Source organism: Octopus bimaculoides, chromosome 2 (genome assembly GCF_046866305.1).
Source record: "Octopus bimaculoides isolate indiv1 chromosome 2, ASM4686630v1, whole genome shotgun sequence".
NCBI classification, from domain to species: domain Eukaryota; kingdom Metazoa; phylum Mollusca; class Cephalopoda; order Octopoda; family Octopodidae; genus Octopus; species Octopus bimaculoides.
In genome coordinates, this window is record NC_142929.1 from 66,807,451 (window position 1) to 66,822,572 (window position 15,122).

The following is a 15,122-nucleotide window of genomic DNA, read 5'->3' on the forward strand; positions in this document are numbered from 1 at the left end:
GAGGGAAAGAGAAAGAGACCTATGTATGTAATGAGGAGTGACCTAAATACAGATATTACACATACCAACCTTCCACCACCACTACCATTGTTTTTAGTCCATTTTCCTATGCTTGCATGAGTTGGATAGGTCCTCTACAGCACAATGTTTGAATATTTCATGGTCTGTTGCTGTCTCTTTTGTGAGATTCATTATTTTGAGGTCAGTTTTTACCACTTTATATTATATCTCCTTTGTTTCCTTTTCCCCATAGAATTCATTATCATTACCTCTAAGGTCAAAGATCTTTTATCTTTTAGTGAGGATGGAAGGCAGTGACCATGACTCTTTTTACAGTCTCCAGGAGTGGTGGGAAAGAGGAAGGAAGGCATCCTCACACTGAAGACCTTGCTTGAATGCTAGCAACAGAGTGGACTCTAGTAAAGGCACCCAAAATGCCAGGTGATGAGGTTTAGCTGGGCAGTGGTTTAGCAGGCCATAGTGGGATTTGAACTTGGAATATAAAGAGCCAAAACAAATACTGTACCACATCTGATCCAATGTTCTTACTACCATTTTGGATTGGTACTTTTTTTTATTGAATTCTGAAAGGATGAAAGGCAAAGTTGATCTCAGTAGGATTTGAAATATTGAGAGTTGGAACATACTGCAAAGCATTCTGTCTGATGTTGTAATAACTTAGCTTGTTTGCTGGTGATGTGACTGATTAAATGAATGAATTGTATTTATAAGTAAAGTTGGATTTTCCTTTCATTGACATCAAATCCTGGGGTCAATTTGTCCCCTTCTTTGGAATTTTCAGTTGTCCATTATTATCTCTGAATTGGTCTGCTGAAGTTTTTTTCTCTTTTCTACTCTTTAGACTGGGAGAACAGGATATGACCATAACTGCTGAGACTGGTGAAACTAATAATGCACATGAAGTTTGAACAGTTGCAAATCAACATTTGCAAGTAGACACTGGCATGGAGGGAACTCCAGCATGTTGACATTCTGGATTAAGCATGATTAATTGGTGCAGAGCCTGGGAGGGGTGACAAGAGTTGGGTGTACTTAGTAAAGTTATTAGGACATGAAATTAAATGCTTTCTGTGTATTTATTTCAAATCTGTGTGTCTTGAATTAAAATTTCTCCAAGGTTGACTTCATCTTTCATCCTTTTACAGTCAATAAGGTACCATTCTAGAGTGGGGAGTGTTAGAATAAGATCATCATGTAGGGTATCTCGTATCTGTCCTACCTCTGTTCAAAATCCTGTCTAGACTGCCATTATAGTGAAGTAACGTCTTGGTGGATATATAATAATAAACAAAAAACACTACCACCAAACTAATGAGTTTATTCTTTTTTAGTAGGGACAGTGTAAGTGCTTAAAGTGCTTACTAGATGATTATGGTGATATAGAGGGTATAAAACTAGATAATTATGTATTTATGTTGTGCTGTTGAAGGAAAGAGTATTTTCATGTCCACATTAGAGAACATTTAACAATTATGCCATTAATGTACTGTAGGAAATGTAGATGACATAACCAAACCTTAGGACACACCAGAATTTATTGTGGGTCAATGAGAGCTGCATCAGTTAATGTATGATCTAAAGATGCTTCTGACTAAAGAGTTAGGATGATGAAGTGTAAAATTGGGCAGTTTAGCAAGGAAACAATAATTTCTGTCTCAATCAAATGTTTTGTTGATGTTAATGTTGTTTTGTTAATGTTCTCAAAGGCAAGAGACTAAAGGAAGTATAGGATAGGCAGTTAAGAAAATTAACATATTGCCAGTAATATTGCATAATAGAATTCCAAAGACTGGCTTTGGTTATGTGATAATTTTAATGATAGTAAAAATAATAATGAAACTATCTCTGAATTTCATAATTATTCTCTGTTGTGGTTTGCTGGTGTTTTTCTCTTTCGTTCCATTGTTACTTGTAATGGATCTGAAATATCTTTGTAGTATGTAATGAGGTAATAAATGCTATTGAACAATGCAAAGTTGGAAAAAAATAACTTATTCAGTATTTCAGCTGTAAACATTATAAGCCATTATTAAAGAGGACACAACATGGCAAAGACATGTGGGCTGTAATATTTCAACCATAAATAATTGAAAATAACTTTGCAATTGTTAATGTGTAGTTGTAGATACTTAATAATTCTTCTTTTATATATATTTTACCACAAAGTCCTTGATAGGAACTGTAACATCTTTATTCTAACAGCCCTTAAGATGTTTTTAGACAGACAAGCTTGTCAACTCAGTACAAATGTTATAAATACCATTCAACACTGCAAAAGTTGAAAAATGTTTTTATTTTGTTTATATTTACACTTTTAACAAACTTTAAAGTATCTGGAGAGAGTCCTTCTCTTTCAGTGCCTTATAATAATTTAATACACTCACTGGTAAAATTTCCACTCATTTACTTATTTATTTTTCTAAAATTTTCGTTGCGTCTTGCAACCTTTTCAATAGTTGTTGACTATGTCCGTTATTCAAGCTGTGTTCTTTTTGTTTGTTTGTGTGCATGTGTTCCTTTTGTTTTTGTTCTTCTGGTCTTTGCTGCGTTGCAGCTTGAATAACGGACAGTCAACAACTGCTGAAAAGGTTGCAAGATGCAACGAATTTTAGAAAAATAAGTAAATGAGTGGAAATTTTATTGGTGAGTGTGTTAAATTATAAGGCACTAAAAGAGAATGACTCTCCCCAGACAACAGAATATGCTTCAACACACGAACTCACATAAAGAATCTTGCAAATCAAATCCAAAAAAAGAAACCTTAAAGTGAAATCTTTAAAATAAGTAAACTACAAAGATGTTTGTTAAAAATATCATGACAATTTTTTAATCTGTGATTAAATAATGCTTTATGATATACTAAGATAGCAATACAATATGTTAGGGGAGTCAACTTTGGCAGCATATCAATGAGTGGGGTCCATCAGGTGGTCTGGTGGGTGCTCTCTTTGATAACCTTTTGGCAACACCAGGGTAGGTGGAGCTCTCCAGCTTTGTAAGGCAATTTACATGGTGTGATCCATTGCCATAGTAATGAAGCTAAGACATACAAAGTGAAGCTGCTTGGCACAAATTGACCTTAAACTCTGGTGTGCATGCACACTAAGTTTTAACATCCTAGCTCACTTCCACTGTTTACAGCAGTGCTTGGAAGGAAGGTGTGTAATGTGTGATCATCGCATTGATCATGACAGAAACTTGAGCAGAGAATCTGCATCAAATTTTGCCAAAAGCTTGGTGATACCTGCTCAGAGGCCTACACAAAGTTTTCAAAGTTCTCAACATAATGAAGGACATCTTGTGCAACTGAAACCCAAGTGTTTGTTTATTTTTGGTCAGCTGAAAGCAGCTTTGGCACAAACTTGGCAGACACGTGTTTCATACCGAAATCTTCAGTGATGGTGGACTGAACTGAACCGTAACTAATCTGTACATCCTCTGATAACTCATGGATGGTGATTCAATGATTTCCCCTCACAGCTGCATGCATATCTGCGATGTTTTTCTCAGTTCTGCTGGTTACTGGTCTCCCAGAACATTCATCAATATTGACAATTTTTCAGCCATCTTGGAAATGTCTGAACCACGCGTAGACTTGTGTGCAGCTCATACACCCCTCTCCACACACTTTCTGAAACTTTGCATAGACCTCTGAGCAGTTGTTGCCATGACAACTTTCTCTGTCATGGTCAATGCAATGATCACACGCTACACACCTTCCTTCCAAGCACTGCTATAAACAGCGGCAGTGAGCTAGAATGTTAAAAATTGGGGCACATGCACAACAGAGTTCAAGGTCAATCTTTGCCAAGTGGATTCGTTACTCTGGCAACAGTCCGGATATTTATTGATCAGACCTTGTACTTAGGAGAAGGCCACTTCACTGTAAAATCTACATCTTGCTAGTCACTGCAGCTGTTTTAACCTGCTTAGCTACTGTGGTCAGACCTCCAAGTCTAAAGAGTGGAGTCTGAAAATTTCTGCAGTGTCCATAATTAGTTTCCATAGCTACCTGAGGGTATGCTGCTGTTTGGACACAGAATCTATCATCATCATTGTAATATGCAGGTCGGTTATCCAGTTTACTTAAGCCTTTAGTAATAGTGGGTTTATATGTACTGTCTTTGTGGTCAGTTAACCCTTTTGTTACTTTATTTATTTTGAGATGCTCTGTGTTTCTTTTAATTAATTTTAAATTAACAAAGAATTTAGTAAAATAACTTAGTTATCATTAAGTTGGTGTTAGGAACATAAATCGTGACTAAAGTTTGGTGGAAGATTTTAATTCAAAACTTATGAAAGCAAGACATTTGTACTACAGAGACATTTTCAGCCAGGTTGGTATCGAAAGACAATACAATACACAGTCGCTGATGAAATCTCAACATTGAGTTGAAACTTGTTCTGCTAGTCCATTTTCTGTCCATGACAATCTTGTTTATAGACAGTGTTTATATATATTACTAACAGTGTTGATTAAAATCTATAGCTCGTTCCTCAACCTTCAACAGCACAATCAGACCACTTCTCCAAACTATATAGTTTTATACCTTCAACATCATTACAATTGTCTAGTGAATATGTTGGCAGAGGGTGAATGGGTGATGACTGGTAGTATATGAGAATTGGGTGATGGTAAAGTGTACTGGGTACAATAGTTCCAGTGTGAGCTCTTATAAAGAGTGAAGTCAGAAAATTTCTGCAGTGTCCATAATTACTGCAGGAATGGTTGAGTGATTAAAGTGCTTATAACAAAAACAAAAGAATTAAGAATACTTTTCATTAATATTTTAAAATAGATATATAAAATAATGCTAGCAATATATTCAAAAATATTTTTCTAGTTAGTTTTGCTTAACTGATCTTGTTTGCTAAAATATATTACCTGCACACATTGTCCTCCCCCCGCCATTAATTGTATTATTTTCAGCATATTTGGCCATGGGTAAAAATACCTTGCTTGGAAACAGGTGAGAAATTGATAAAAAGGGCATAGTCATAGAAAATCTGATTCATGTAAGCATGGAAAAGGGGATGTAAAAAGAATTGACGATATATTGTTTGAAGAAATTTATGTATTGAAATTTTTTTCCTTTTTTTTTCCAGTTAAAACGATTTAAAGAGAAAAGCAAGACTTCTGGTCAGGATACTAAATCTTCATCTACGCGTTCCAGTGTAAGTCCTTCCTCTAATCCGTCCATTGTAGGAGAGAAGACATCATCTGTCACGGTAAGGATTCAGAGTGAATTTTGCTCGTCATGTTAAACATTTATTGTATATTCTTATTTCTTTATTGCCCACAAGGGGCTAAACATAGAGGGGACAATCAAGGACAGACAAATGGATTAAGTCAATTACATCGACCTCAGTGTGTAACTGGTACTTAATTTATCGACCCCAAAAGGATGAGAGGCAAAGTCGACCTCGGCGGAATTTGAACTCAACGTAACGGCAGACGAAATACTGCTAAGCATTTCGCCCGGTGTGCTAACGTTTCTGCTAGCTGGCCACCTTATTTATTGTATATTCTTGATGTGGTAGAGAAATAAAGTTTACTTATTTATGTTTGATGTAACTAAATTTTGTTTCTTGTTTGATACCCTCCCCCAAACAAGCAGATCTGTAAGAGTCTAGTTATGACAAGTGTCTGTCTTTTCAATCACTGTATCTAGAACTACATTACCTAGGACGTTCTTCTATTTGTAAGGCAGTAGGTATGGTTTTTAGGGAGATTTGTTGCTTTTAACGAATGATCAGATTTGGAATCCGGTTTGTGTTCAGTTGAGAAGAATGCATTGGTATAGACATGTGATACATAAGGAAGATAACTTTGAAAGATATCTGGAAGAGGTATACTGGTGGGGATATTGGATGATAGCGTATGTATTCATATTCAATATCCCCTGTTAGCATCCTTTCTTATTGCTGGTCATCAATCCCTTTCTCTCTATCTCTCTTTCTCCATGTCTCTGATCATTGATATGTACCACTCTCACCATTGCCCACCTCTGTTGCTATCTGTCCTTCCATCATTCGCTCTCTTTTACCATTTCATAATTTTATTGGTATCCCATCATGCCGCCCATGTTTTTCAATTTAAACCTCTTACCAAATACAGCTATTGTTGTTTCTCCTACTTCTTCCTCTCCTACATTTCTCTCACTCCTATCTCTCTTCCTTCTTGGACATCCGACTTTAGAAACCAATGAAATTTAGAAGCAAGATGTTTTGTAAGGCAGTTATTTCCTATAAGAACTGTCTCAAACTGGGCTGGTCTATCCTACCTATGTCAGCATAGAAAGCAGACACAAAATTATCTATGTTAATATTTTCGACATCTCTTCTGTCATAGTGTAAGTATCATATGACAAAGCAGTGCCATTCTAAGAATGTTTCAAATCACTCTGCATTAATTTCATTTGTTTAATACCCTTTATTGACTTGTTTTTATACCTAAATTTTTATTACTCTTATTTTGTTTTTATTTCATATAGTCAGTTACATTAATTATTTTTACTTTTCTTTTCTTATTTCACTACAGAACTAAAACCATTACCCTACATAACTAAACATTGTAGGATTTTAACTACACAAAAGAAGTGTTCAAACAATAGTCAATTGTTACAATACAGTTCAGTCACAGCTGTTACATTAGTTATGCAGAAGGATGGAATAAAGTTTTCATACATAAAGTATATACAATAAAAGTGTCCTAAATGAATCACTAGTTGGTTATACATATTACACAGAAGCAATACAATTGTGACTGCATCTGCTTAGGAGCTGCAACTAGTGATAAGTCAATATGTGAAAATTTCAAAGCACTGACTAAAAATTACATTGTATTCATGTGATACTATAAACTATATCTCTTGTGCAAATTCATTACCTTTGCACTAGAATAACATAGAACTACTTGAAGTAATCATGGCAAAAATATTGTAATAATTTTTATCTTTTTTTATGGTTTATCTGGAGGAAGGTGCTTATGTTCATGGCTTTCACAGACCCTCTAAGATCAGTAGGATTATGTTGTTGATGTTCTTCTTGAACAGCTGCAAGTTGATGGTTGTATGAAAAATATGGACAGAGTGGGGATTTCAGAGGTTGATTTCCTGTAGGGAAAAGATTGGAAAAAGTATGTGTGGGGGCTTGAATGCTTGAACTGATCAATGTTTTGCAGAATCTTGCTAGTAGATCTCTGTGTCTTTCCATATCGGTTTTTATGCCTACATGTGCTGTATACACTTAACAGCTGATTATACATTCGTGTTGTTGTTCTCAATTATTGTGGGGTTGTTAGCATAGTCAAGGTCAGTGAAGGTGAAATCTTGTCCTACAGTGACACCTGGGAAATCTGTCAAGCACACTCTGCAATCCAGTTGATGACATATTTGAAATGTGCTGAAGAAGGAACACAGCCTAACTAAACACTTGAATAGATGTTGAAGACCTTTGCTCATGTAATAAACTCTAATTAGATGAGCAGCTTCACAAGTAACTCATTTGTAATTATGATATCCCAGTGTGTGCTGCAATCAGCAGAATCAAAAGCTGCTGTAAAGTTCATGAAAAGTAAAAGTTTGCTTTGTAGTTCCAATATTGTTATAGAAACTTTCTCAAAGTGAAAATTTATCTGCAAGATCTTGACATGGTCAAAGATGATATTAATTTTCTCATAGGTGTTGATCATGCTCTTGATGAAATCCTTATGGTAGAATGATAGTAAATATGAGCAAAAATGCTAGTTCTAAAATCTCCTGAAGAGTGCAGTAGTTGTACTGACAATATTCATAGCCACTTTAACATGGCTGTCCATTTGAACGGACTGACAATATTCATAGCCACTTTAACATGGCTGTCCATTTGAACGGATTCTACTGTGATTTTTTTCTAACCCCTGTGCATCGTTAACCAGCTAGGGGAGATGTCCTCCTGGGGTTAACAAATTGCAGTAGAGTCCGTTTGAGCAGACAGCCATGTTAAAGTGGCTACAGATATTACTTGATAGTAAATATCTTGGCTTCAGTATTTATTGAACTAGTGTTCTAATGTTACTGCAAGAATGCCTTTTTTGAAGAAAGAGAGAAATGTCATTCCAGGTTTGTGAAAGAGATTCCAGGTCTCGGATATGGTCAGTCCCACAGTGTAATCAAGAAGCTGAGATGTTGGAATAGTTTCACTTGAGGCCTTGTTTTTCAGTTTGTGCTTAACTTCACACACCTCTTTGATTCTTTGTGCATCTTGAATGCATGTATAGGGATAGTGTAAATAATGAAGTGGACAGTCAAAAACATTGATTCGGTAAAATCAAGTCAGACCTTAAATCGGTATCTGATCCTCATGTGGATGGTGTCTGCCATTATAATCAGGATTGGTTGATGATCTCCATGTCAAAGGCTAGGTGTAGCTGACTTTTTTTTTGTTCATGATGTCATGAATGCCAACACAAGTACAAGGAAGTACTATTGCAGCAGCAGAGGAAGCCTTAGTTTGCCAGTTCTGCGAGATTGTTGTTCTTGCACTGGATTCTTTGGTTAGGGTATGGACTGTTTTTAGCATCATGTCCACTGGTACTACTTAGGTTTGTTGAGTATCTGCTTATGGTTGAAAGGAAAGGTTGGCAGACTCACATAGGACACTAAATTCTTCTGCACAGTTGTATGATGTGAGAAGTAGATATTGGGCTTTTGTGGGAAATTCTTTATGATGGATGATTGTGCTGACTATAGGGGAGATTTATCATTATGTAATGCCAAGGAAATTAGATTTAAACACTGGATTTCTGTGATATAGGAAAGGATTAAATAACTGTATATATAAAGTAAATTTGAGTTTATCATCATTGTTTTATTGTCCACTTTTCCATGTGTGGGCCAGAGGGCCAGATGAAGCTTATTAAGGCAAATTTTCTGTGCTCAGATATCCTTCTTGTTGCCAGTCCTTACCTATTTCCATGCAAGGTAATATTTCCTCAGGGCCAGACGTGTCTTTGCAGAATATTGGAAATGAATGACATTCTAGTACAACAATCACATGATGTCCAGTCAAGGAGATAGACATAAATACATATGTATATATGATGGGCTTCTTTTAGTTTTTGCTGACCAAATCCACTCACAAGGTTTTATAGTTGGTACAGAGATATTGTAGAAGACACTTTAAGGTGCCATGCAATGAGACTGAAACAAAAATCGTGGTTGAAAAGCAAATTTCTTAACCACAGAACCATGCTTGCAACTATAAGTAGTGAATAAAATGTAAGGATGATGATCAGATAAACTTTTTGACTGGGTATACTTGGACACCATTATGATAATTTAGAGATGTTGTCTTGAAGCAAGACTGTAAGAGAGTGCACTGGAGTTTTGATTAAAACTGAGTAGTGTATGATATCAGAAGATTTAGATATTAAGGAAAAAAGAAGCTACATAGAAAATTCTACCCCTTAGCAACACTATGGTGGGGGTGGAGTGGGGCTTAGCTGAAATATACATAGGCTGACCGAGATACTCTCATGGAATGTAACCAAATGAGGCTTATTTTTCCACATAATTCCCCTTGCAGTCCACAAACTTCTATCAGTGTTGCAGTGCTTGGCTCCCACTGGTGAAGAAGCCTTCATCCTGTTGGTCAAAAATGTCATCAACAGCTGATATAGCATCATTATACTGTAATACTGGCTCCCAACCAAGTGTTTTTGATGTTTTGGGGAACAGAGAATAGTCAGATGAGGTTAAATCAAAAGAGTAGGGAGGGTGATGAACCAGTTCAAAGCCACAGTCATAAACACAGCAGCCATTGAAACCAAGGACTTGAGTGCTGGAGCATTATCCTAATGAAACAAGACCCCTTTCGTCAATTTTCCCAAGCATTTGGTCTTGATAGCCTTTCATAACTGTCTTGGCAAGTTGGCTTAGTACTCTGCATTGATGGTGTGGCCCTTTTGAAAATAATAAGCACAATGCCTTTCGCATTCCAAAAAACTGATGCCATCACTTCCCCTTCAGATGAAATGACATTGGCCTTCTTTCATAATCAACCCATGAACTTTTCAGCCTACTCTTCTATATATATATATTCTATAAATATATTTTGGTTTATTAAAATTTGGAGATTCCAGTTTCAAAGTTCATATTGAAATGGAGAGTTGCTACAAAAATAATTTAATTCTTTTGATAATGTATATTGATTATATGAGAGGTTATTGTAAGTATTGGTGGAAATAACTTCCAAGGGATTATTTACTGATTGATTCAGTGATTTGGAGAATGGTACTTAGAAATCACAGCCTGATTGATTATTTGATTGTATGGGTATTAGAAGAGTTAGAAATTAAACAATAGTGTACAGAAGCTTAATTCTGAATTAATATGTAATTGAAGAGTGGTTTGTTTTTACAACCAATAAATAAAGATATAGATAAAATATATATATAAAAAAAACAAGATGAAATAGCTGTGATATTTTACTTGACTGTTGAAAGTCAGGTTCATGTATGGAAATATTCCAGTATCAATTAGGTACTGAATCAATAATTTCTAGAAATTTCCCTAGTGATTTAATCAGTTGATTTATAGAATATTAATATGTAGGAGTATTAGGAATAGATGCTTGTAACTTGAATGTGTGGCCTGGTTTTTTTTTTTTTTTTTGGTATTCCTAATTGTAATTTCACTTATGCTTGTTTGCTTAACATCCATTTTTTTTCTTGGTAGTGAGGGTTAGTTAGGTAATTGAGGCAGAATTTTACAGTTGGTTACTTTTCTTATTACTAAACTTTTCCTGTTTATCAGGTAAGGGAGTTTTTATTCCAGAGGTCTTCAATAGCTCAGAACCACTGGTCAAAAATGGCAAGGAATTTCAACATTGCTATTTTGTTCAAATGGTGACAAACACGAAGTATCAACATTCATGTACATTTGTACACACTTGCAAACACACAGTGGGCTTCTTGCAGTTTCAGCCTACCAAATTCCTTCACAAGGCAGTTGTTGGCCTGGGACTATAGCAGAGGCACTTACCTCAGGTTCCATGCAGTGTGACTGAATCCAAAAACATGTGGTTGTAAAATGAAGTTATTAACCATGCATCCATGTTTGTACTTGTCATATTAATATTTTTGAAAAAGGCACGACTTTCATGCCTCTGTTACCTTTTCTGTCCAAAACATAGTAGTTTGGTTTGTTAATCTGATCTCCTTGTGCAGTATCAGATATTGATAATGGAATTTGGCAAATGGAAGCAATGTAGAAGTAATTAGTAATTATTGTAAGCGTGTAGTGCTTTTTGAATGAAAGCCCTTGATGTTTGTTCTGCAGCAAGTTACAAACACTCCTTTGTCACTCTTATCATTAGAAATTAAATAAGCCACTGGTTAGTTTGTTGAATATCTGTAACCAACAATAACATTACTCCCAAACTGCAATATAAATAGGTTGCATAAAATATAGATCATGGAAAATAGATCAAAACAAAGGGTTGGTCTCTCTCTCTCCCCCTCTCTCTCTCTCCCCCCTCTCTCTCTCTCTCTTACAAGTTTCATATTCTGACAATAAATGACATGAGAAAAATGTGTTATATGAAAAATCAATGACTAAAAGGCTTTATATATGTGTGTATGTATTTTATAAATAATTAAGGTATCTCTTTCTCTCTCATGTGCTTTTTAAGTAATATTCTGTCTTTGGGTTCACCTGGCAGAATATGATAGCTGATTTTACCATAATAGGGTTTCAAAAATAGGAAGTTTCTGTTGGTGTGCAGCCAGGGAATTAAGGTGGCAGTTAAGTTTCAGGTGAACTATTTTGGTTATGTGTAAAGCTAAAATTAGAAACTCTTTTATAGTCTGCTACTCCTTCAGTTAACAACATTGGTTAAATGATGTATTTGGATAGCTACAAAAAAAAAATCCAAAAAAGTTACATGCTTACTGTGATACTATGTACAGTTAAAGAAATAGCTTCTGCTTGGCATTTTTTTTTTTAGATATAAAGCTTAACAAAAATTTCATGCGTGCCCCTCCTTCCACTTGTAAGAAATTTTCTTTTGATTGACATGTAACCATTTTAATATGTTCATCACTTGATTTATGCTTCCATTTTCAGGATCAAAATCCCCATTTACCAGACCTTCACATCAATGAAAGGTAAAGATGTCTTTTTTTTTTTTTTAATATCTAATACTAGTTGTGATGTCCCATCATTATAGGTTTTGTATCTTTAATCAAAAAGCGTGTTGTCTGTCTCTCAGCTCTTTTGAAAGCAACCTACCTGAGACTGGCCTTGGTTCTATGATACAAACTTCCTGTTTTAAGTTGATATCCATAAAAGTCTTCCATCAAAATTTCATGTTAATTTATGTTCAAAATTCATTGATACCAAAGCAATATGTATCAACAGAAATACAGTAACAAAAGGATTAAGTATATCTTCTGTACTCTGCATGTTGAATGGTTTCTTTGGAAAACTAATAAACATTTTAGTGGACTCAAACACTACAGATAAATTTGTATGTTAAACATTTAGTTTCTCAGTGGAGCTAAAGAAAAAATATATGTTCAACAATGTATGTTTCAGTTTGAATTCTTATTGACATAATGTACATGTAATTTCAATTTTATGAGAATATATTTTTCATTTGGGAAACAATAACAGCACATTCTGGGTGTTCTGAAATAATATCCTTTAATCCCTTAAGTTAATTGATCATGTGGTTTTGGCACTGAGATAGTGGATTTGGGGCTAATTGGGGTACAAAAATTCATGTTTGGAATTGCTAGAAAATAAACACTGGTTGTGAATACATTATTGATTTTTAATACAAGACTTGTTTTGCTATCAGTCTCTGTACCAGACTAATATTTCAAGCTGTATATTACTTAATTAGTCACATGATACAGTCCAACAATACTTGACTTGCTGCCTTCTGCAAACATGAATTGGTTTTATTTACTAAACTGGGTGTTGGATAATTTCTTTTTTATTCCTAACTGTTTACAATAAGTTCTTCTATGGAACTTATTTTAGTTTGCAGTGTTCTACTATGACTTAACAGTTTAGTAGTTAGCAGGAAGGAAGGAGCATCCAAGTGTAAAATATAAAAAAAAAAAGTAGAAAACTTTTTCCAACAAATAAACTACTCACGCATGCAAGCTTGGGAAAATGGATGCAAAACAGGAATAAAGAAATTTTCAAAAAATCTGTAGCAAAAACATTTACCTTTTTTGATTGAATGCCAACACATTACAGGTTTGTGTTTAGTACTGCAACTAATGAAACATTGTTCAATTACTTAGTGCTTCTGTTGCTTACAATGATTAAATATTCTTTCCTGACTTTCAGTAGTTCATTTGTTCAACGTCTATTTTTGTAATTCTACCATGGTTTGAATGTGGGCTTATGGTGAAGCATTTTATGGCCAGTGAGGGCATCTTGGCATCAAAGAGAAGGTTTGGCCATAAGAACTATGCCAAAGCTGACATTGGAGCTTAACATAGCCCGCAGCTCACAAGATTCTGTCAAACCATTGAACCCATGCCAGCATGGAAAACAGATGTTAAATTATGTTTATTGGCATCCCTTACTTGTTTCTCAAGTAAGGATTTTTTTTTCTTCAACTGGTCGTCAAAAGTGCAGAACAACTGACTGTAAAGTCAACAAGGAATGCAAACATCATTTCATTATTTCACAGAAATGGTGACAAATGAAACCCTGGAATGTCAACGTTGATGTACATACATGCTAATGCACAAAGTGCATACACATGTGAAAACACAAACATGTGCGCGCATGTGCACACACACACACACACACACACACACACACACACACAGTTTCTATCTATCAAGTCCACTCATAAAGCATTGGTAAGCTCAGTGCTATGGTAGAAGACACTTGTCCAAGCTGAGTACTGAACTTGAAGGTTCAGAAGTGAAATTCATATCCATGTAGCCATGACTGGAAGGACCAAGACGTGAAATCTCTCTCCAGCCCATCACTGCAAAATGACACATCAATTATACAGTATCTTGGTAAATATACAGTTGAACCTCTAGATCTCCCTGGTGCATATTTACAGTTAGGTAGACTGAGCTATTAAAGTTCTTTTGCAATAGATACATATTCGTGATGGCACGAGCTAACTACCTTTCAACTGGTAGACCAGTATTTTAGCCACGACCAGCTGTGATTCTTGATAGGTTGGGCACTATCATCTTTTATCCATTTTTCTGTGCCAGTATGGGGTAGTGAAAACTTGTTGAGGCAGATTTTCTACAGCTGAGTGCTCTTCCTGACACCAAAGCCCTACTTGTCTTCTAAAGCAAAGTATTTTTCAATTTACTTCTCTGCACATCTCTTCTGAAGTATGAGACAATTGTTTATATAAATGATGCCACTGTTTATTGCCCAGGCAGTGTTTCAAATGGACCTGCAGAATTCTCTCTCTCTCTTTCACACACACTTTCTCTTCTTCATCGTTTCTGCTTACCAATTCAGTTCATGAGATGTTGTCAGCCCAGGACTGTAGTAGACACTTGCTTCTTGTGATGCCAAGCATTGAGTCTAAAACTGAAACTATATAGTTGTTGAAAGTAGCTTGGTAACCATGTAATCATGGGTGCTCCTATCTCATAAGGAGAAATAATGTTGACTATTCAGTAAGTAATGAAGAATTGAGTACTGCCTGAAATAAGTAATTTACTTTGCATAGAAGTAAAATATAAGGATATTGACAAGATTTTAGCATCACTACTTCAGAATTACTTATCCATGAATGACAAGTTTTTTGTTATGTATTTCATCAATGATGCAATCATTGTTAGATTGTTATGTTCAAATGAACTGTGTGTGTTCTAGGGAGCCAGATGTTTTAAATTTGAAAAAGTTAGGGAATGTGACTTTGAATATTTTGTTTGTGCATAAAAGCATGTATGTGTATGAAAAAGAAAATTGTGGTGTTAGTGTTCTCAATTGAATGCTTTTGAAGCTGTTTTTGCCTGTTATAAGGTTACTAAACAAAGCTGTATTCAATATACAGCTTAAATGGAATGAGAGAAAGTTATGTAGTTTTGACAATAGTCATTTGTTTATGATCTTTTA

The 15,122-nt window shown here is 35.3% G+C and overlaps 1 protein-coding gene across 4 annotated transcripts in view; it reads left to right on the plus strand.

The window, feature by feature from the left end:
• LOC106870395 (golgin subfamily A member 2) overlaps positions 1 to 15,122 on the plus strand; it is a 95,768-nt gene that overhangs the window by 17,416 nt on the left and 63,230 nt on the right. For all 4 annotated transcript variants that reach the window (XM_089346767.1, XM_014916442.3, XM_089346777.1 and 1 more), the window contains exons 2-3: positions 5,128 to 5,250; positions 12,129 to 12,169. In XM_089346767.1, coding sequence (XP_089202893.1) covers positions 5,128 to 5,250; positions 12,129 to 12,169 — 164 coding nt within the window. The remainder of the gene's footprint in view (positions 1 to 5,127; positions 5,251 to 12,128; positions 12,170 to 15,122) is intronic.